Consider the following 23,286-nt stretch of genomic DNA (forward strand, 5'->3'; position numbering starts at 1 on the left):
AATGTGTTTTACGTTATTTAAAGAGCGCATTAGTAAAATGCGCCTATAAACGGGAGGACAACGCGGTTTTGCTTATCACAAAGTACATGAATGCGCAACAGCACAAAAATGCTTGAATGTAAGGATTGAATGTAAAAGATTATTATTGAGTCTCTTGGACATAAATGAGGAGTAATTATGAGACGTTAGAAGGCGCAAAGAGCTGCTTCACCTGCAGCCTGGTAAGTAAATAAATGCTTTGCTTTAAACAAATGCGTCTGTTTTTAAATGTTTTTTTTAAATGCTACCTCACGGATTTATTGTATATGATGACTCTGTACCTGCGGATATGGTGAGATGAGAAACATTTTTAAGTAATGCTTAAAAAAAACTCTTTGCTAAAAAAACGCTCTCCAAAGTGCTGAAACGTGTGGAGAGCCGTTTGTAAATTCTTTATCTCCTGTTTGTTACAAATAAAGTATTTTTAGAGTACAAACCTTATCTTACATACTTGTAAATTATGTTTTGATGATATTGGATAGCCATTTATTTAAAGCAATTACAAGCCTGCTTTTTACTTCCATGACAAAAAGAAAAAGGGTTTAATAAAAAAAAACAATTTCAATAGAAGTGAAAAACAAGACAATTATTTAACATTAATCTTAAACTGGGGATCTTCTTCCTCCGCTTAGTTTTTCAGTTTACAAAGTTCGTCATCTAAATAGGGATTAGACATAGCTCCAGAGCAACTTGCTTTTAAAGGGGACGAGAGCTGAGTCTCTCATTGGTTTACTGCACGTTACGCCCAAAATACTCCCATAACAATAGGATCTACCCTTTTCGACCATGCGCTCGGCGCACAAACCATTTTCCCTTCGTTAAATTAGCAAAAGTGGATTCGGACACGCCCATTTAGACGTTGCGCTGTGCGCTTTAGACAATGCGCTTAGATCGTTAAAATAGGGCCCTATATGTAAATATTGGTACGTAGATGTGTTCTGTCCAAGACTCTTATTGATCATGTCAAATGTAGGGCAGATCTGACATTAAATAATCAGTGTTAAACATGTCACTTCCTGTTGACAGCTGGTGGCGCTATAACGACAAGTGACTTTTGACATGTAAATGTGTTCAGGTCAGGACTCTTAGCAATCATGTGAACTTTGTGACAGATCGGACACTGTATGCTAAGTTCCAGAAACCTGTTTTATAGCGAAACCTCAAATTTGGGGGCCGGAACAGACACAAATTTTAACAAAGAATCAAATCCTTCGCAATTTAGCATCACAAAGGCCATAAGATGAGACTCACCAAATATGATAATGATCCGACAAAAACTGTAGGAGGAGTTAGTTAAAGTATGACTGCTGAAAATGAGAAAAACTGAGCCAAAATCTGAGAAAAAATTAAAAATAGCTGACTTCCTGTTTGGTTTAGGGCATTGCTCCAAGATACTTTTTTGTCGGGCTTGTAATAATACATGAGCATACTGAAATTCGTACATTAAACACAGTCCAAGCGCTGCTTCGTTGAATATTTGAAAGTGGCAATAAAACATGTCCCTTCAGGTTGCCAGCTGGTGGCACTATGACTATAAATAAAAATGGGTATGTAGATGTGTTCAGGTCAGGACTCTTAGCAATCATGTGAAATTTGGGACAGATCGGACATTGTATGCCTGAGTTCCAGCAAGTTCCTGTTTCATTACAAAACATCAAACTTTGTCAGGCCAGAACCGACACAATTTTTTACGTAGAGTCAAATCCTTCATAATTTAGCATCACAAGAGATGACACTCACCAAATATGAAGATGATCCGACGAAAACTCTAGGAGGAGTTCATTAAAGCATGACGCCTGGAAATGACAAAAACTGCGCCCAAATCACAAAAATAACTCAGAATAGCTGACTTCCTGTTTCCTGTTAAAAGAGACTTTTTTGTAGGTCTTGTCATGATACAGAAGCGTACCGAATTTCGTATTTGCAGGTCAAACACAGTCCGAGGGCTGCTTCGTTGAAAATTTGTAGGTGGCGCTATAGAGACATTTTCCCATGCCTAATTCCAAATCTTACAACACATGTAAATTTTCATCAATCTTGACATCTGTGCAAAATTTCATAAGTTTTCGAGCATGTTTAGGCCCTCTAAAGTCCCGCTGAATCTGGAGAATAATAATAATCATAATAATAACAACTCCTTGAAGAACAATAGGGTCCTCATACCCCGGTGTGCTCGGGCCCTAACATGTGAAAAACAACACAATTATTTAACATTAATATTAAACTTGGGATCTTCTTCCTCCACTTAGTTTTTCAGTTTACAAAGTCCGTCATCTAAACAGGGATTAGACATAGCGCCAGCACAACTGGCTTTTAAAGGGGTTTATTGCACATTACGCCCAAAATACTCCCATTACTCATTAAAAAAATAGGACCAACCCTTTTCGACCATGTGCACAAACCAATTTTCCCGTCGTTAAATTAGCAAAAGTGGATTCGGACAAGCCCATTTAGACAATGGGCTGTGCGCTTTAGACAATGCACTTAGATTGTTAAAATAGGGCCCTTTGTATACATAAATTTATTCTGAAATAAGGCATAATGTTGTATTTAATCTGTAAAATGTTTATAAATGGACCCTACTGCTATAGAACAAAACTAAACTAAATGAAAACCACAAAAAATAACATAGAACAAATAGGAAGTGATGAACACAAATTATTTGATTATTTTCTGATGCAGATGAAGTTGAGTTGTTGAGATTGAGAAAGGCTGATCCAGCGATGATCTCCTCCAGACTGAACCGCTCCAGATTTCACATTAGGGTCACAGTCGTCCACTGCGGTTTCATTCCCTGGAGCCCAATTCTGATAGCAGACCATCTCTCCATTCACCCAGAACCAAAGACCAACAGCACAGGAGTGACGTAACCCCATCCATACGGCGTCAGTAGAGGACTGATGAATCACTTTAGTCACCATAAACTGAATCTCCTCTGAATCAACTGAAACCAGATCCACATGATTCTCTCTGCAGTATCTCAGAGCTTCAGACCAGCTCAGATTCATCTGGATCAATATCAGATTATCTGAACACACAACAAACACAAACTACACATCAGATCAAAACATACATACACAACAAACACTGAACTGAGATCATTGTAATAATGAACAAACTTCTATGAGGGTAAAATAACATCAAAAAGATTTGCATGCGCAGGATCATATTTGTGAGAGTTTACGTGACATTGCAAGCATAAAATAAATTTGCGTGCGCAAAACCAATTTTGTGCAGGTGTAAATCAAGTTGCAAGCGTAAGAAAACAAGTTTTGCATCATTGTACTGTTAATCCTAAGTGTAATTCATGTCTTGTAAAACTGAAACTTCATATTTACACTAAGGTTGTTTTCACATATGTTGGTGCGCACCGTGGTGCGACCTCGGAGCGCACCAAATTACATTGTATAATTTTTCAGTTAGTGCGGTCTGTGTTCACATATATTTATATTTTACTTTACTCGAAATGCCGCACTGCACACCATGTGACAACGGTCAGCGCTGTCATTGGTCTCTGACAGCTCTTACTGTCTCATGACCACCCCCACGTTTCCACGACAACCAGCTTGACAGGGAGAGCGCAGCTATCAAGATGTGGAGATAAACATTGTACGTCTTTGCGAAGTTTCTTTGCTTTAACGTGAAATTGCGTAGCTGTTCTATTAAAGCCTTTCTCACGGAGCCGTTTGCCAAAAGCCCGTAATGTCACTATTTGTGTGTGGAGGACAGCTATGCATTTATAAATCATCAGCTCAAACGTAAAGGAGACAGCGAATCTCTATGCAACGGACCAGGATTGGCTTGTTTGTTGTTAACCCACAATATAACACCCGGCTCACGTCACAACGAAAGCCCAGTGGCTCAAACATGTGGAGAACTTCCTGTATTTGGTTCGGCCCGAGGTCCAGCAGTGTTCACACGACAGGTGGGTCGCCCCAGAGTTCGGCAACAGCCGCTCCGAGACCACCTGTTTAGAGCGGTCTCGGAGCGGCTGTTTAGTGCGCACCCGAGTGCGGCTGTTGTGTTCACACTGACCCAAACGCACCGTACTCGGAGCGACACGTCATTTGGGCCGACCTAAACAGTGTATATGTGAAAACACCCTAAATAAGTATGAACTGTATGCATCTGACCTCAGTTTTTCCGCGCTTACACTTTTGGCACGGTTTTTGCACTGAAATACTGCCAAAAGCATTGCAGGTCTGCAAACAGTGGTGTGCAATGAAAAACACACGTTCATGAACGGCAAATATGAATTAATCGTGCAGAATCTGTCTCTGTGTGTAAAATAAACCAGTTGTGAATGACTTGTAGCATACGAAGGAAAACTATTTCCTGAAATAACCCAACATCTACTGGTCCCTGGGAAGGCGGGGCTATGAAATGAGGCTCCTGATGAATCATTGTTTTCTCTATTCTGATTGGTTCAATATAACGCCCGTAGTTCTCTCAGTATCGTCCACGAGGCTAATTCATTTTGGCGGGTGTTAATAAAAACTAACTAGCCAGTTTGGCCGGTGATGCATGAGGCATTGTATGCAAGATACATAAAGCTCCGTTCTCGGTCATTTATCCCTCTGGCAGTACTTCCTACATTTCCCATGAACACTGTGCCGTAATGCTACGTGATGATGTTTAATACGCTGCGCGCAGTTTGTAGCGAAACCAGCGCGAGAAACCACAGAAACGAACTGAGCGTGTCCACCAGAAAACTTAAGGAAGAAGGAGAACGAACGGGCAGAGCAGGGAGGATAGACTAAAAGACAGCGTGTCGCCACACCCCTTTCCTGGGGCATGTGATCCAGTGTAAATCTTTCGTGCCCAGGTGTAAATCTCAAGTTAAAATTTTAGTAGTTAACTAGTGTATTCCTTTACAAAGATAATAGCAGCAAAAACAGATCTATATTTAATGTAGTTACCCAATTTACGCTTGTAAAGCAACGAAACATTCGCACTGATGTGTGCACGCATGTATCCATGTCCTCGTGCGTCTTTGCGTTCATCCGCGAGCGCAACTGCATTCAAAAGGGGACGCCACGCGAATGAGTAATGATGAAAACATGACGAGAAGTAAGTTTCTAAAGAATAATGCTAATCTTATTTTGACTCGATCATTATTCTCCTGTAGAAGGGCATCAGAAATGTTTTGTGCAAAGCAGGGAAAGGGAAGCCGAAAGGAGAGATGATGAGTTTATGGGAGGTAAGACAAATTACATCCTCACCCTGTCAAGTCTCAAACATTAGAGAAAAAATCTCAGGAAAACCTGTTGTCAAGTCTATGGGATTGCATTGTTGCTGAGAAAATCAACAGATGTATGTGTTATACTGTTCTATATTTTCAGATATGAAAGTAATATTTAGTTTACTAATATATAACTCAAGATTAATATGTGCCATATTATTATGGTCTAAGATGGAGTATATGGATGTATTCATTAATTTTGTTATGTAGCGTTTTTAACAATTATTCATCATACCAAAGCAGCTTCAAATAAAATAGAAACAAAGAAAACAGAGAAAGAACAACAAAGCATGGCAGTTTTTTAGTATAGACCAGAATGGAGTATTTGGTGCTACATTGAGTCATTTCATTTCTTATTAAGTAATGTTATAAATAGTAGGCTACTCCTTGCCATATTATTATGGTCTAGGATGGAGTATGTGGATGTATTCATTATTTTTAGTAGAATAGTGTAGCATATAATTCCAAATTCAAACTATATTCTAGTTAACGTATTTCCTTCAGAAAAATCAAACAACAACAGAAGTAACAAAATCGCTACAGTTATGAATGAAGCCATATTAATGTGAGCAGTTTTACTGTAATGTATAAACAAAATTTCTAAGTAAAAACTAGCAGCAGTCTCCTAGTAAGCAAGACAAAGCAAAGGTTGAGAAAAAAGAACTGGCGTTGAACCAATCAGAATAGAGAAAACATCAGGAGCCTCATTTCATAGCCCCGCCTTCCCACCCGCGCTTGCAAACTCAAATCAGTGAGAGAATCGTGACAAAACTGCCAACGCAGAGGGACCAGTAGATCTTGGGTTATTTCAGGAAACAGTTTTCCTCCGTATGCAACAAGTCATTTACAACTGTTTTATTTTAAAGAGACAGATTCTGCGCGATTAATTCATATTGCCGTTCATGAACGTGTGTTTTTCATTGGACACCACTGTTTGCAGACCTGCAATGCTTTTGAAAGTATTTCAGCGCAAAAACCGTGCCAAAAGTGTAAGCGCGGAAAAACTGAGGTCAGATGAACTGAGGTTCATACTTATTTAGTTTAAATATGAAGTTTCAGTTTTACAAGACATGAATTACACTTACGATTAACAGTACAATGATGCAAAACTTGTTTTCTTACGCTTGCAACTTGATTTACACCTTCACAAAACTGTTTTTTTACATGCAAATTTATTTTACACTTGCAATGTTAATTACATTCTTACAAATTTTATCCTGCACATGCTAAATTACCTTTATAAACTTCTGTCATCAAACACATTGACTTTTATTACTCACCTTCATGACACACAAAGGTCAGATAGAAACTGCAACTCAAATCATGCATTTGTCCCTGCTCTTTCATTTTGACTGCTGTACAATCTTCAGAACTACCATTATTATTAGGTTGATTAAGACCCCAGTATCTAAATGTGGAGTCGCTCTCATCTGACCACTCCCATGAGTCTCTGAACAGACCAATCCAGACTTCAGATATGTTTGTGTCATTCATGATCTTCTGAATCTGTTGATTCTCAGTCTGATTCCTCACACTGGTCAGATCAGTATGATGCTGTCTGCAGAAACTCTGAGCGTCTCTCCATGATACTGAAGAACCATCAATGATGAATCCTTTACTGCTCTCTGTTTAAGAAAATAAAGATTAATTCATGATTTACTTTGACTCTTAATACACTTACAGTATAGATGTAAATCTACAGAAACTCTTATTTATTAAACTCTTGATTCATTACAAAACTCTTTCAATGTTTGTTAATGAAGTTGAGAGAATAAACTGATCTGAGTGTTTTGTAGTTTGCTGTAGTTTACAGAGAAGTGAATGTGTCAAACATAATCTCACATGATATGCGTGTTTCTGTGATGTTTATTATTGTTGTCTTGTAAAGTTTACATCTGATGATGTTTTGTTGAATGAAGGTTTGATGTTATTTTATGAAGCTTCACTCACCATTATAGCAGATGAATCTCATGTTCAAATTACAGTCCTGATGATGCCATGATCCATCTCTCATATAAACACAATCATCTGGACCATTTGAGCCTCCATTAGACCAGTTTGTATATTTCACAGGATCACCCAGAGACCACTTCCATTTATGAACACTTGATCTATGCAGTCCAATCCAGACAAATACATCATTACTGCTCATCAGCAGGCTGTTATCCACACTCTTCATCAGTTGACTCAGCTCATTGATGTTGTTGACTGTGGCCAGATCTGTGTAGTTTTCTCTGCAGTATCTCTGAGCTTCAGTCCAGTTCATCGTCATGTTTATGTGGTGATAGCGGCGCTGAATGCATTCAGATAATGAACAGAGAGCTATGAAAGAAAGAGTTTGAGTCAAATCTCATGAGATTATAAAGCATGAATTTGCATGTACGTCGTGGTTTGAAGGCCTTACGGTCTGACTTAAAGGTAGGCTGATAAAGAAAAGATGGTGTATCATTTGTGTCTATCTGTGCTATCTGAGGCAGTTCACACTCAAGTTTCCCATATGTTTACAAAAGACAATTTTTTACCTCATTATTCATTCGACGATTGTTGGATATGTGATTGACAATAGAACAAAAATAAACTGTCACGGTGTGTTATACACCGAAAAAGGAAAACTAAAGACGAACCCAAACGCAAGGAATGTATGAAAATAAACTATGTATTTAATTAAACAGAACAAAACAGACCCACGTGGAGGTAAACAGAACATGAAATAATAACACTGTGGTGGAACACAGATACAGAAACAACTGGAACAGATCTCGACACGAAGCACATGAACACAGAGTTTTCAACAACAATGAACGCGCACACGACAGAGAACAAGAGGATAAAGACTACACATCAATGGGGAACAGGTGAACATAATTAATTACGTAAGACACGAGTACATAAGGGAGCAGGGTAAAAGTGACGAGACACTGGGAACACGTGACACAGATACATAATGTGAAAAACACGTGTTCCCACTTAGACCACAATGCTGCCATGACCTTGCCCTCGGAACATAGACCTGAACCTATACTAAGGTCTGGCAAGATCACGACAGCGACAAGACACTGGGAACATGTGGAAGCAACACACACAATGTGAATCCACATGTCCCAACACAGAACATAATACTGTCATGGTCCTGTCAGATGCACTCAGACATAAATCTAACACAGATGTCTGACAAGACCATGACATAAACAACAGTATCTCATATGTGTTACTGGGGTCCATGACAGACCATTAAAGATTAAAAGAATATTTTATATTAAGTCAAATTAAGAAATTTTGGACCCGGGACAGGGTCCTAGGGTTGAAGGGGTTAACATCGTAGGACTGTGGTGAGCGGCAAAATGAAAAATAACACACAAGGTGTGTAAGTATAGGGACAAGTTAGTGTCGTCCCTACACTAAAACACCTTCTGTGTTATTATTCATTGTGCCACCCACCACGGTCCTGCAACATTAGATCAGAAATGTCTTGTCTGCAAGTGTTCATTTATCACAAAAGAGTTCGAGTAACCAACTCATTTAAATTTCACTAATTGTAACTGCGATATTTGATTTAAAAAAAAAAAAACTTCGTTACAGGTTTATTACCGCTAAAAGTAGTGGAATTACAGCAACGGAATTACTTTGTAACCGTTACTCCCCTCACTGTTTTTAACACAACTTGTGTTGTCCCTTTCATTTATTTTAACATGAAATAACACCTTAAATGGCATGACACACACAATGTGTTAAAAATTAACACATCATTTTTTGCAGTGTATCTGACCTACGTCCTTACTCATGTAAGAAAGGAGCCTTTGCTTACATAGGGCCAGTTCAATGGGACAAGTTAGATCAGCAAATTAAAGTTATTCCTAGTTTGAATACTTTTAAAAGGAGCATCAAATCTTGGTTACTAGATAGGGCTGCAGAATAGACATGATAATTTTATTTTCTATTCATAAATGAGAAATTGTTTTTATGTTTTGTTATTGTTTATGTGTCTTGGCCTGAGGACCACAATGGAAATAATCTTGGACTTTCTTGTGTTTTTATCCTCAATTGTATTTGATGTCTTTTTTGTGGTTATGTGTAAGACAATGTGGTCGATACAATTAAATAAATTCAATTAAATTCAACCATAAAACCACAAACACAAACTCACCGATGAGAAGAACGCTGAAATACAAAGTTTGAGCCATTTCTGAAAAACAAACACATTGAAAACATCAGATGTTGATTCATTCTGTTTGTATAAATGTATTCATTTAAATGTCTAAACTATTTTAATGTGTAGTAAATAAAGATGAGAATCTGATATTAAAGCTGTTAAATGAAGCTAAAAGTGAACATCTCTTCAGTAACTCTTCATCAATTCTTTATAAAGTTTCATTAATAGTCATTAAACATTAATACACAATCCTTATAAAACACTGTGATATCATAAATATTATTTTAATAGGAATGAAACAATAAATAAATAAAGTTCTTACTTTTGAGTTTGTGTGTTTCTCTCCTGAATCTTCTGTTTCTCTGTCTAAGTGTTTATCAGTATGTCATTATTTTATATCTGTGAATAATTTTCATATTTCAGTTCCTTGTTGATGTATTTTTCCACATACCCTTACATTTCCTTGTTTTTACTGTAATTATAAATAACTCAACAGACAGAAATGAGGCACCAGTTCAGTCCCTGTTTTTGCATATTTATGCTGCGTTCCAGGCAACCCGTAACCCGTAACTCACGAGTTCAAAACCACGCCTCACGACTCTGAACTGGGAGTACATTGATCTAGTACGAGTTCACGGGTGGGAAGTCACGGGTTTGACTGCCGTTCCAGTGCACTTTCACCGGTAGAAGGTTGTAAAAACACGAGTTACGGGCTGCCTGGAACGCATAAGGTCGTGAGTCGTGGTTTTGAAGTCGTAACTCACGGGTTTAAAAACCTGCCTGGAACGCACCATAACATGAGTGCCAGCCAAATGTCAGTTATATAACTTTATATATTTAACATTTTTTTCTTTATTCAATTCTTAAACATTAGCACTATTTCATTTTAAAGTAAATTATTTTATTTCAGAGACAATAATGTTGTTTTGATAATATCACACTTATTGATCTATCACAGTATAAATGAGTCTTCATACATGGACATACAGTAAATACTGTTGTAGTAATAATCGTCTCAAAGAGATAAAGTTTGGGGGTCTTTGGCATCATGGCTGATTGTTCTCTACTGAAGTCTCACGAACAGGTGTGTTTTTTTTCAGGAAATTCAAAGGGGTTTTTGGATGCAGGATGAGTGTGGATTTCCTGGAAAGATATCATAAAAATGCACTTTTTAGACAAACTTCATTTGAATGAGGAAGAGAGCTGAATGTGTGAACACAGTATGAAACTTTACACCACGCGTACACTACATGCTAAATACTCATAAATGTGTTTTATTTCCTCATCTCTTGCACACTAAACACATAATGTGATGCCCAGATGTTGATTTCATTGTTAGTGTCAATTTTACCTTCACTCTGAATAAGAAATAAGATTGGTGATACCCCGGCAAACATCACCCCATAATCTTTGAATTCTTTAATTGTGTGTGCGGCAACTTCTTATTGAACCCCAGAAAACATTCATAAATAGACAGATGCACTGTTCTCCCCTCCATGCAGTGAACTCTTGAAGTTAATCCATTTTTGCCAGCAGCATCTACAAAGCTCCCAAAAACCATCTTGCTGCAATTGTTCCTTCAAGAAAACAACTTTATCGATCTGCTCTGAGGCTTGAAAGGTTTAAGGTTTATTTGAGGGATAAGCAAAAGGTAATACACAGGAGAGCAGACATGGGCAAAACAGGTACATATCAATCAAAAAAACAGGTAAAGATCAGAAACCAGAGAACATGGAATACAGGCATCAACTGTCTTCGCAATGACCGAGAGTTAGAGAGCAGGGCTTAAATAGTTAAGATAATGAGTGGCAGTTGTTTCAGTAATCAGTTTGTTGCAGGGGGTTATGGGCAATTAATTCCTGTGGGTAGGTAAAGCCTCTAAAGGCCAGCAAAAGGAGCCCGTACCCCTACGAGTGGCTTCCAGACACTTCTAAAACAACAGTCCAGGCAGGTGGTGGAGTGGAGGCGGATCTGGGGGAGGGAAGGTGGGCCAAGCCCATGTAGAGACACAGGGCCTGAAGACCAGAGCTGCAACAGCAAAACAGGAGGCCAGGGAGGAGTCGGCAGAACCAGAGATCAGGGCGGAACAGGAAACCTGGATGGAGACAGGGACAAAGAACATGGAGTGGCCTCTTTGTCCACGTTAGAGAGTTCAGAGATTTCAGGATTAGCTATCCTGGGCAAGGCGGACGGTTCAGGGGTGACTATCTTGGCTGACCTCAGAGGTGTCAAGTAACGAAGTACAAATACTTCGTTACCTTACTTAAGTAGATATTTTGGTTATCTATACTTTACTGGAGTAATTATTTTTCAGACGAATTTTTACTTCTACTCCTTACATTTTCACGCAATTATCTGTAGTTTCTACTCCTTACATTTTAAAAATCGCCTTTTTACTCCTATTTCATTTCCCTTTGTTTTCATTCCAGCTTGTCATCCTTAAAAAAACACATATCTTGATAATTGCGTCATCCGGATAAAAGCGATTGTGGTTAGAAAAGAGTATAAACATACACCATTCCGTCACCCTATTGCAGGGGTCGGCAAGTAACTTTGGCCGAGGGCCAATATTTTTTTTAGCCAGTAGATGGCGGGCCAACTGCTGTTGGCACACTTACGTCTTATTTTGAATTAGCCTAGTATAGGCTATCTGATCTTTTGTCAAGAAATATTGTCTTTATTTCCTATTTAAAATACGAAAGACGGCATTAAAAATGGCTAAAAACATGGTTATGGGTCTGTGTATCATTCATTCGTTCGTTTTTTTAAATTAAAAACAAAAATGAAAAAATTAACCACCACGGGTTTTCTGATTGTGTGCTCAGATAAAAAATTAATTACTGGATTAGACAATTTTTTTATTTAACACCTTTATAGGCATAATATATAAATGAAATCATTTTAAACAGATCAAGTACTATTAGTGGTAACATTACAGGCATTTATGCTCTCATGAAAGACTCTTACAGTCCGACTTTTGAACTGTATTCCTTTTTTTATTAATATTTATCCGGGACACACACATACACACCTAAGGTTTAAGGAGGTCTCCGCTTTTTGTCCAGCTCCGACAAGGTTCTATTCAGTAAACCGCTTAAAATACACTCTGTGTTCACCCGCTTTATTTCCCGACCTGACGGGTCCGCAAAACTTAACGTTAGATCTCGTTCCCAGAATCTCAAATTCAATGTCTCTAACGAAAAAAGAGAGATGAAGTAGCCTATAACAATTATAAATGTTATACAAAAATTGTGTTCGTGCCAATATAAATATTATTTTAACATTGTATTGTTAGCAGAGAAAAAATGTCACCGAAAAAATAATGAAATATAAATAATAAATTAAATAGGAAGAAGCCTCTCACTCAAACCGAAACCATTGGTTGCAGAGTTGCTGTTCAAACAAATTGCTGAAAATCCTCCTTTGCCAAATTTATTTTTAAAAGGAGGTAAAGATCAAAGAACTATGCGTTAGGAAAATTAATAATGGCTTTATTTTAATAGACATGTAAAACCATATTTTGGCGGATTACTTTCATTTTTTAACGAATTTACCTGCCCATTTAGTCTTAATAATTAACGGTAAACGAACTTGACTTGCTGTCGAACCTAAGGTCGGGCTCGAGCCCCAAGTTCAAGTAACAGAACAGTACAGTAGATTCCTTTAAAATCTACGTTAAAAGTGTAATAGTTAAAATATTACTGCAGTAAAAGAGTTTATTTTATCATATTTTGTGTAGTGGTTTCTAATTGCCTGCAATTACTTTTCAGTAATTTGCAATGTCACGGAGTTTAACGTCTTCACGCGTGACGCATTGACATGATTTACGAGGTAAATTTGCAAATGATTCATGAAGTCAAACCTCTGCAATTATTTGATTGATTGTGTTTTAGAAGTATGTTCAAAATCTAATGACAGTTATGATCGCGGATGCGCTGGTAGAGAAAGAGAACGAGAAAGAGCGGCCGGTTAAGATTAAACTAGCTATTATACGCATTTTTTTCAGGACATTCTTGCGAGCCGGTGGCAACTTGTCCACGACGCAAATATTTTTTTATCAGGTAATACATATTATTTGTCACTGTGTTATACGCGAATAAATAATAATGAAAAAAGTTCAAAAGTCGGACTGTAAGCGAATGAGACTTACCGGAAAGGTTTCTATTCAAACCCTTATTAAAACCCTTATTAAAATGTAATCTGTTAGTACCTGATCTGTTTAAATTTATTTCATTGGTCTGCTAAGGTGTTCAATTAAAATTTGTCCGAACCCGTTTTCATTCATTTTTGTTATTTTTGATCTGAGCGCACATTCAGAAAACGAGTTGTTTGATTTTAGTTCAGGAAATAAATAATAGAAAAACAAGTCGTTTTTCTTTCTTTCTTTTTTTTTGGTTTTGATTTGAAAAAACGAATGAAGGAATGATACACAGGGCCATTTTTGTAAACTGTTATTTTAAAATAAAAAAGTGTGATTAAAAAAAAAAAAAAAAAAAACGGATTTCAAATTAATCCGACGGGCCAGAAAATATTACTGGCGGGCCACTTTTGGCCCGCGGGCCGCCTGTTGCCGACCCCTGCCCTATTGGTTTGTATGCGATCCCCACGCCCCCACCTCACTGCAGATGATCAAAAGTTTGTTCGATAGCGCTGCACAGATAAACATAAAAGTACAGCGAGAGTGATTAAAAAAAATGCAGAGCAATCCCCTTTCATGATGCTTTGATATCATCCGCCATTTGCTTGTACAGGAACACACGTCAAAATTGACATCTGTTGTATTGTATATGCTAATAACTACACTTAATAATTTTTTGCATTAACAAAACCTACTTAGCTGAATGCTGTTAAATCAATCAAATGCATATCCATACCAACATTTGTTTTTGTTAATAGACATCAGCTGTTTTCTTAAAGATGACTTTTAATTTACCTACAAGAAAGACATTTATTAATTCTCCAAAATTACTTGGATTTATACTGACATGTAAGATAAGCTTTGTCACATTAAGCTACACATTAGCTACACAAGTACAGATGCAGAAATATAATATATAATTGCATATTTGTATAATTGTAGTTTGTGTTGTCAAAATACAATTAAAAATGATAACAATAGCATATTTCTATTCTCACACATACTATAGTTGTGTCTGATATTGTTGTTCCCTTTCAAAAGCTACTTTTAATGCTGGCTAAGTCCTGTGTTTGTTCTCGCGCTATGCCAAAGGACAACACACACACTTACTGTTTTGTGTTTTTGGAGGAGGAGCATGCGGTCACGGCATTACAGTCTGCTGAGTGCGAGCATTGTGAATTATTCACAATAAAAATGCTTAGTGCTTGCCGTGATGATTTTCTGACCGCACCGTCAAATTTAAGATTTATTTCTTTGCGTGATCCCGAAGCGCACTCCGGTGTTTCTTTGGTTCATGTGGGGGATAATTATAATGATGACGTTGATGATATCTCTCTCGGTTCTGCGGACTTTGATAAACCAGCCTCCGAGCGTTCCAGGTTGCAGATTGACTGGCCTCGCGAGCCAGAGAACACCAAACAAAGCAAACTAGGGGATAGGTTTCTATCTAGTGACAAAGGGGAGAGGACGAAACATGAGCCTCTACCCTTCTTTGAGGATATCCATGGTGAATTAGATAAATCATGGGAAAGACCATACTCATTGCATGTTTTCATGCCTACAACGTCAATTTATTCAAATCATGGGTGTGAAGACGCGTGGATATACCAAGATGCCACAGGTGTAAGAGACGTTCGCGAGTTCTCTCTCGCCTGGCCTCATTAAAGAAGCCTACCCTGCCCACGAAGCCGAGTAAAATAACTTCAGCTCTCGTGGGCAAAGCTTATCAAGCTGCAGGTCAGGCTGGTGCTGCGCTGCATTCTATGGCGATAGTACAGGCATACCAGGCTGATCTGTTAAAGAATTTGAGTGCAGGCGAGACGATAGACATAGAGACATTTGACGAGTTGCGTAGGACTACAGATCTGTCTCGTGTCATTAAATAAACGGCTCGCGCTATCGGCAGTTCTATGTCTGCTCTGGTAGCACAGAGATAGCCTGGCTCCGCCCTCCTACGTGCTTCCGCTTAATTTTCATTTCGCTTTAGCAGTACGTCTGGGATTGCTATAGATGGGGGTGGCTAAGAACGATGACGTTGAGGCCGTGCGTCAGTTTGAGTTGTAGTTCAGTAATGGCAGCGGAGAAAGACGTGAGAAAAGCTATTCGGTCCGTTGTTGCAAAACTGCCGAATATACAGAAGTTAAAGCTGGAGCAAGAACCAGGTTTGCTAAGTTTTGTTTGTCTGATTATTCTGACTTGTTGTTTCCGGACGGTTTCGGTGCATGATATACGTCACGACCACACGTTAACGATTGGCTTTGGCAGATCCTGAGTGACTCTGGGCAGATCCAATAGTTTTAAACTTCAACAATGGACCCTCCTTAACGGAAGTAACGCTTTGCAATGTAGCGTGGCCAGACTCTCTGTACAAATGAAATGAATGTACGAGAGTCTGGTTGGACCAGGCTAGCACAGAGAGGCATTTATGGCTAAATCTGTCAGGCATAAACGAGAAGGATAAAAACTTTTCTTTTAGATGCCCCTGTTTCCCCATTAGGTTTATTTGGTGACGCGGTTGACTCCGTTGTCAGGAAATTCACTAAAGTTAAAAAGCATGAGGGAATATTCAAACAGTTTTTGCCTCGCCATACGCAAGGGGAGGGACTGTCAATCACGGTCACCCGACCTCTTCTTGGTCTTTCAAAGCCGAGGAACATTAAAAAGGATAGCGTAGTGAATCTTGTTTCCCCACTAAGAGCTTGGGGATCGACTCGTCACACTCAGCAGCCCTAAGGGAGGACCTCAGCACTTTCATGTATAAATAAAACAATCCTGACGGTTCCACTCTTTACAGTAGGGCTCGCCGGCAGGGCGGGGCATATCATATTACATCAAATCCCTCCATCCCGCTGCCTTTACGAAGCCTCTCCACATCCGCCGCCTCTGGGCTTGCTGGGGGCGGCGGTTTCCAACGTAATGTTAAAGACCCCCCGTGCAGGGTTTTTTAGCATTCCCCCAAGAGGAAATAATAAAATTAATACCATTATCAGAGAGTCTTGCAGCGTGGAAACTCCTGCTAGGTGTTTCTGCTTGGGTAACAAGCACAGTACACATAGGATACATAATCCAATTTATTCGTCATCCTCCGCACTTCAATGGCATGATATTCACTTCCGTGAGACCGGAATGAAGGCACATACCGTTGCAAGAAATACAAACTCTACTGATGAAAGGGGCCATAGAACATGTTGCCCTTTCAGAGAGAAGGTCAGGCTTTTACAGCAGATACTTCCTGGTTCTTACAGTCGTCCTAGCTTTATCACCCCGCACATACACAAAATGTATGGATGCAGCACTGGCTCCATTGAGACTCCGGGGCATCCGCATTTTAAATTACATGGATGATTGGCTAATACTAGCAAAATCGCGAGAGATGGCGCTCTTTCTCATCTGATTTCCCCATAGCGCTTAGCAGCACAGCATCTCCTTCCGCTTTTTCAGGTAACAAGGTTACACTCAAGTAACCTCTCAATTCTGTACTAAGAGTGGCACCCCACATCATAAAAACTCTCAAATATCTCATTATATTATTTAAAGTTTATTTTCACAGACAGGTCTTAAGTCTAGTCCTTGACTGAAATGCTTGTTTGAGCTGTCCTAGATTGAAAACTACTTGATCTGACATTATCTTAAAATATAATAGTGTCATTGTTTTGTATTTTTCTGTTCCACATCATATTTATAAAAGCTACTTAGATGTCCTAATTTAACTAAGCCTAATCCTGGTTTAATTTAAACCTGTTAGTGAAACCAGACCAAAGTGTTTGTCAGTAGTCATCATGGCTCCCTCTGCTCATTCATCCTACCACCAGGTGGCACCCTCTTCACCAACCAGACATTAGACACTCGATCTCTCTGCTTCTACTTCACTTCCTGTTTGTTTTCTATAAAACTGGTTTTATCTCATCATCACATTGTGAAGCATTGCCAGGTGTAACTTTCTTTAACAAGGTATTCTGTGTTTATAGTTCCTGTTCCTTGTTATGACCTGTTTGCCTGTTCATTGGATATTGTTTATGAATTACCCTTTTGTCTTGTTTGTAGTGATGGCGAAGTGAAGCTTTCTTAAAGCAGTGAAGCTTTCAACCCAATTGTCTCGGAAAAAGGTTCATTACTCGAAGCTTTTCACAACATAGCTCGATGAGGACCTCTGCTGGTAAAAAGCGCTGTATCACAGAATGTTCCACAACCAAACAACGTATGAATTAATGTATTGATAAATTAAGGATAGATTAATAAATAAATGAATCAATATATTAAATACATGACCAAAGCATGTTCCATTGCATACGCATGGTAACAAAAATGTAATTAAGCTACTGTAACCGTCTTATTTCTAAGTGTGAGCTCATAAAATGGACATTATAATTGTTGTTGAATGAGCAATGCTTAAAGTGTAAATGACAGATGAAAATGAGAATGATATTGCTTGAAGAAATGCATACATCAAATGTAAACTCACTATACAGTAATCGATTCCGTGTAACGCAATACTCCATTACAAACCACGTCAGTTCATTCTTGTTTCATTTCCATTTTCCCTTTGTTCTGTCCTGAATGTTCTGGCATTTGGTTTCCGTGATACCAGGGAGAGACGGACAGGTAAGATTGTCACGCAAAGTACATTATACACAAGGAGTGAAGACGCTTTTGTTTATTGTTATTTTCCTTTAGTTAGCTTAGAAGGCTTAAAAATAGATAGTATGTATGTATACGCCGTCGTGGCTACGCCGTAGGAAGTACCCACAACTATAATGAGCCCTTAAAGATCCAGAAATAAATCTCATTAAACTCTGATATAAGCTCATAATCTTTATTAATCACACATGAAACAGAACAGAAGTGACATCTGATGAGTAAATATCATGAATTTTATCCCACTCCAAAAATATTACTAACACATTTGTTTCATATAATTCAACAGTTATTAAAGAAACAAAAGAAACATATTGTATCAGGAGATTGAAATATATATATATATATATATATATATATATATATATATATATATATATATATATATATATATATATATATATATATGTGTATGTATATACAACTTTGATATAAATATTCTTATATATTCTAAAAAAAATAAGTCATAACCTTAATATGTCAGAAAAGTACAGTAAATACAGTCCAGTAAGGTTGTCTTTAGGTTGATTGGGGCACTTATAACATTCATCTCAATGCCTGAATTTACCCTACATTTAGCCAACATGATCCCATAGAAAGTCGTGTTATGGTAAAGAAAAACTATTAATTAATTTGTGTCCATGGCACGAAATTTAGCTTTTTCGTGTCACTTGCACAAATTTTTATAAATAGTTTTTTGTATCTGTGGCACGACTTTATTTTTCGTGTCGTTTTATGTATTTTTTCCTCATTGTTTTTTCCCAGATCTTTCTCCTGTCTCAAGGAAAACTGAGGAAATGATGCACGACCATTCAAACACATGACTGGGGTTCTAACATTTAAATGTCTAAAAAATTTTAATGTGTAGTAAATAAAGATGAGAATCTGATATTAAAGCTGTTAAATAAAGAAAGTAAATTAAAGTTCTTACTTTTGAGTTTGTGTGTTTATCTCCTGAATCTTCTGTTTATCTGTCTGTGTGTTTATCAGTATGTCATTATTATATTATATCTCATCATCATTTTCATATTTTAGTTCCTTGATGTTTTAATACACATACTTTTTGCATGTTATTACTGTAATGACAGATATGAGACTCAAGTTCATACCCACTATTTGCATATTAACATCAGTGTCAGCCAATGTAAGTTATACTGCCTTATACATTTATTATTATTACTCTATTCAAATCTTTAACTTTTGGCACTATTTTATTATGAAGTGAATTATTTTATTTCAGAGACAATAATGTAGTTTTCATAATATCACACTTATTGATCTATCACAGGATAAATGAGTCTTATAAAAACAATAATTGACTTTGCTTTGTGTCGTTCCACAATATTTATTTATTTATTTTGAACATGTAAATGCAATTTCAAAATAAAAAATGGAAAGGAAAAAAAAGAGAAAACAAAACACATGGTAACAAAAATAAAAACTTGTAGATATAAAACAACTCAATTCACATGTCCAAAAGGGAGTAGGAAGAAGTAAAACTTATGTACTCCTACCCCTTTAAATCCCTACTTTACTTTTTTTCTAAATGTATAATCTGTAAATCTTCATGTTCACATACAAATATTACACATACACAATATTATTTATACACATATAAGTTATTACAAATACACTCAAATTATTATTAACACCCAATGTCTTTATACCTCTGAAATATAATTTCTTTACACATCTTTTTAAAATCTAATATGTTTGTACATTGTTTTAATTCATTATTTAATTTATTCCACAATTTGACATCACTGACAGATAAACAAAAACTTTTCCTTGTAGTTCGAAAACTGGGAGTCTTAAAATTTGACATTCCCCTTAACCCATAACCCCCCTCTTTTTCAAAAAACCTTATCTGTATATTGCCTGGCAATAACTTTTTTTCTAGCCTTGAACATAAATACAGCTGTTTGAAATTCAACCAGATCAATTAGTTTTAATGCTTTAGACCAGTGGTCTCCAACATGGTGCCCGTGGGCACCAGGTTGCCCACACAGAGTCTGTGAGGTGCCCGCCAAAGCACATTCTTCTAATAGTCTCAATTGTAATATTTATTTATTACATATTTTTATATTAGCTTGGCTTCTTTTATGTGTTTACATATAAAACAATAATAAAACAATTTAAAAAGTAAAATAAATAAAACCAACAAGTAAAACTAAAAATTTTTAGTAGACTATATCAAAAAGTACCCCTTCAGATTGTTTTATCCATTGTGGTAGCCCTTGCTCACAAAAAGGTTGGAGACCCCTGCTTTAGACTATAAAAATAATGAGTTGGTATGCTCCAAATATCCTGTGTTATGAATTGTTCTTATTGCTCTTTTTTGTAGTATAAATAATTTATGCAATGAATTTTGATATGTGTTTCCCCAAACCTCTACACAATATATTAAATGCGGTAACACCAGTGAACAATACAAAATGTATCGTGATCTGTAATTTAGAATGTACTTAGCTTTAGCCAAGATTGAAATACTTCTAGACAGTTTTGGATATATTTTATGTGAGATTTCCAGCGGATCTTGTCATCAATAATCACTCCAAGAAATTTTGTTTCATGGACCCTTTCGATGTCCACATTATCGATCTTTAGCTGACATTGCTTGATTGAATTACTATTGCCAAATATCATAAATTTAGTTTTGCTGAAGTTTAATCATAACTTATTTATATCAAACCACTGTTTTATTTTTTTTATTCTAAAGTGATTGTGTCTACAAATTTCAGTAGATCAGATACCTTACATATATCATTTATGTAGAGAATGAATAATTTTGGTCCTAGTACTGACACCTGGGGGACACCACACTTAACCCTAAGAGCCCTAAGGTCATTTTTACAATGTATTGTCCGTCTGGTTTTATTTTCTTAAAAAGCTTGTAAAACATCAACCCTGTTGTGCACAGACAATCTACAAACATCATGATGACGCACACATGCGTGATGATGCACACAAACAGAAAGCATCAGTGGACATTGTAGCATTGAGCTAGTGGCAAACCCGACAGAAAAATTTATAAATTATGGACATCAAGTGGATAAATCTAGAATGTAAGAGTTTGGATGCATTGCTGAACAACTCCGAAAAGAGGGACAAGTTTCAGGCTGGATAGAAAACCTTTTGTAAAAGCTAGAAAGACACCAAATATATCCCCGTGATGGCTAACTCCTCAGCTATTAGCAGAAAAACCGGTAAGAAGCTACGTTTTACGGTTATTAAATTATTTAAATATGAATCAGAGGTGCCGTTTTCAATCGTCGACGATTGATTAGGTTTCTGAGGGTTAACATCCAAACAATCAGATGCATAATCTCCCAACTTCACAAATTGTTTCCTATCTTTTAAATAACTGCTTAACCAGTTCAACACTACCCCCTAATCCCTAGCCTTTCCAGTTTATTGATTAATATTTCATGATTAATTGTATAAAACGCTTTTTTTGAAATCAATGAATACCCCAACTCCATATTTCTTTTTGTCTGTAGAATTAGTCATTTCTTCAATAAGTTCAGTTAATGCTAGTGATGTTGACCTTTATTGTGGCAATAAAGAAACTGGCCTATAATTTGTGAAGTGGTGTTTGTCTCCAGATTTGTATAGAGGTATTACTTTTGCTATTTTCATTTTTGTAGGAAGGTGACCTGTTTGAAATGACAAATTAAAGATGTAAGTTAATGGTTTTGAAATCCCCTCAATTACATTCTTTACTATCTTCATATCTATTTCATTACAATCATCTTGGGTGTGCATTATTTTCAGTTTGATTACACAGTTACACTTGCGTAAGAAACACATATGTTTATTTAGGTAGGCTAAATAGATGATTTCTGCATATCGTTTAATTTACATTCTCTTCCTATTTGCACTGACAGTTATCACACATAAGGATATTTTAATGTAAGAGATTGGGGATTCACATTTAATAACTGTCTATCAATGTATTTCTGAGGTGAAATCATTGTGAATTTCAGTGAAATGCATATGGACATAACATAAGCTGCCTAAGTAACTATATACTTTCTCACCTTCTTACTTCTGACGTCTTTAAAAATATAAATCATATATCCATCTATAAAAAAGAATATATGCAACAATGAGCAAGTTTGTTCAAAGTTTTAATTCACTGTGATTAAATGTACTTTAAATACAATGTTACCAAAGACAGTGTGCAGCAGAGGAGGCAGACTAGATCAGAGCGCAACAGTAAGTTAGGCCAGTGTTTCCCAATCTTGGTCCTTGAGACCCCCCTCCCAGAAAGTTTTAGATGTCTCCACACCTGATTTAACTCATCAGCTTGTTAGGGAGACATGTTTACCATTTTTCAAGTAGGCTGATAAGTTGAATCAATTGTTTTAAATTAGGTGACATCTGGGTCATTCTACAAAAAAGGTGGAAATGCTTGTCCCTTGCTTTTGCAGACCCCTTAATCATTTAACCCAATTTTTTTGACCCAATAATCCCATAATGATATATATTTAATAAATATAGACTGTCCTTAAAATGATGAGAGAGTTTATTTATTTAATTTTCTTTTTTTCCTTTTTTAAACTTTTTTTTAAATGTCTGGTCCTGAAAATGGACTCTATGCACGGCGGTGCTTGACGTATTTCCGGTGAAATCTCAGGATGCTGGACTACTTCCGCCAGTCATAGAGCTCGATATTCAGGAACGTTGGTTGCCAAAATAGCCAAAATAACACTGCAAATTTTGTTGATGGTTGTTTAATTTACATAGAAATAACTTATACTTCACATTTAATACCATAATGACATTTAAACGTATGAAAGTATATTTTTTTAAACGGGAGAACCGAACTTCTAGCCACCACTGGTGTGTGTCATAGTGTTTACAGCATTAGACTCAAGCATGACAACTTCTACACTGCTAACCTGTATCTGCATTAACACTAGTTTTAGATAGAAATTGCACTGATAACAGTGCTATTCATCTGTTGTTTATATACTTATGAATTTTGTATAAATGTTATCATCAGTACTAGCGAAGATAACATCTGTGGTTATACAAAAAAACAGTAAAAAACGTGTATTTTGCGCATTTATGTATGCT

General features: G+C 36.9%; 1 protein-coding gene across 1 annotated transcript; it reads right to left on the minus strand.

Moving 5' to 3' along the window:
* Nucleotides 1-2,705: 2,705 nt before the first annotated feature.
* LOC135779009 (C-type mannose receptor 2-like) lies at nucleotides 2,706-9,462 on the minus strand. Its single transcript, XM_065289640.1, has 4 exons — nucleotides 9,426-9,462; nucleotides 7,228-7,603; nucleotides 6,562-6,899; nucleotides 2,706-3,067 (listed from the first exon to the last, which is right to left on the minus strand). The coding sequence occupies exons 1-4, from the start codon at nucleotides 9,460-9,462 to the stop codon at nucleotides 2,706-2,708; spliced, it is 1,113 nt and encodes a 370-aa protein (XP_065145712.1).
* Nucleotides 9,463-23,286: the final 13,824 nt, after the last annotated feature.

The sequence above is a fragment of the Paramisgurnus dabryanus genome, chromosome 1 (assembly GCF_030506205.2).
Source record: "Paramisgurnus dabryanus chromosome 1, PD_genome_1.1, whole genome shotgun sequence".
Classification (NCBI taxonomy): domain Eukaryota; kingdom Metazoa; phylum Chordata; class Actinopteri; order Cypriniformes; family Cobitidae; genus Paramisgurnus; species Paramisgurnus dabryanus.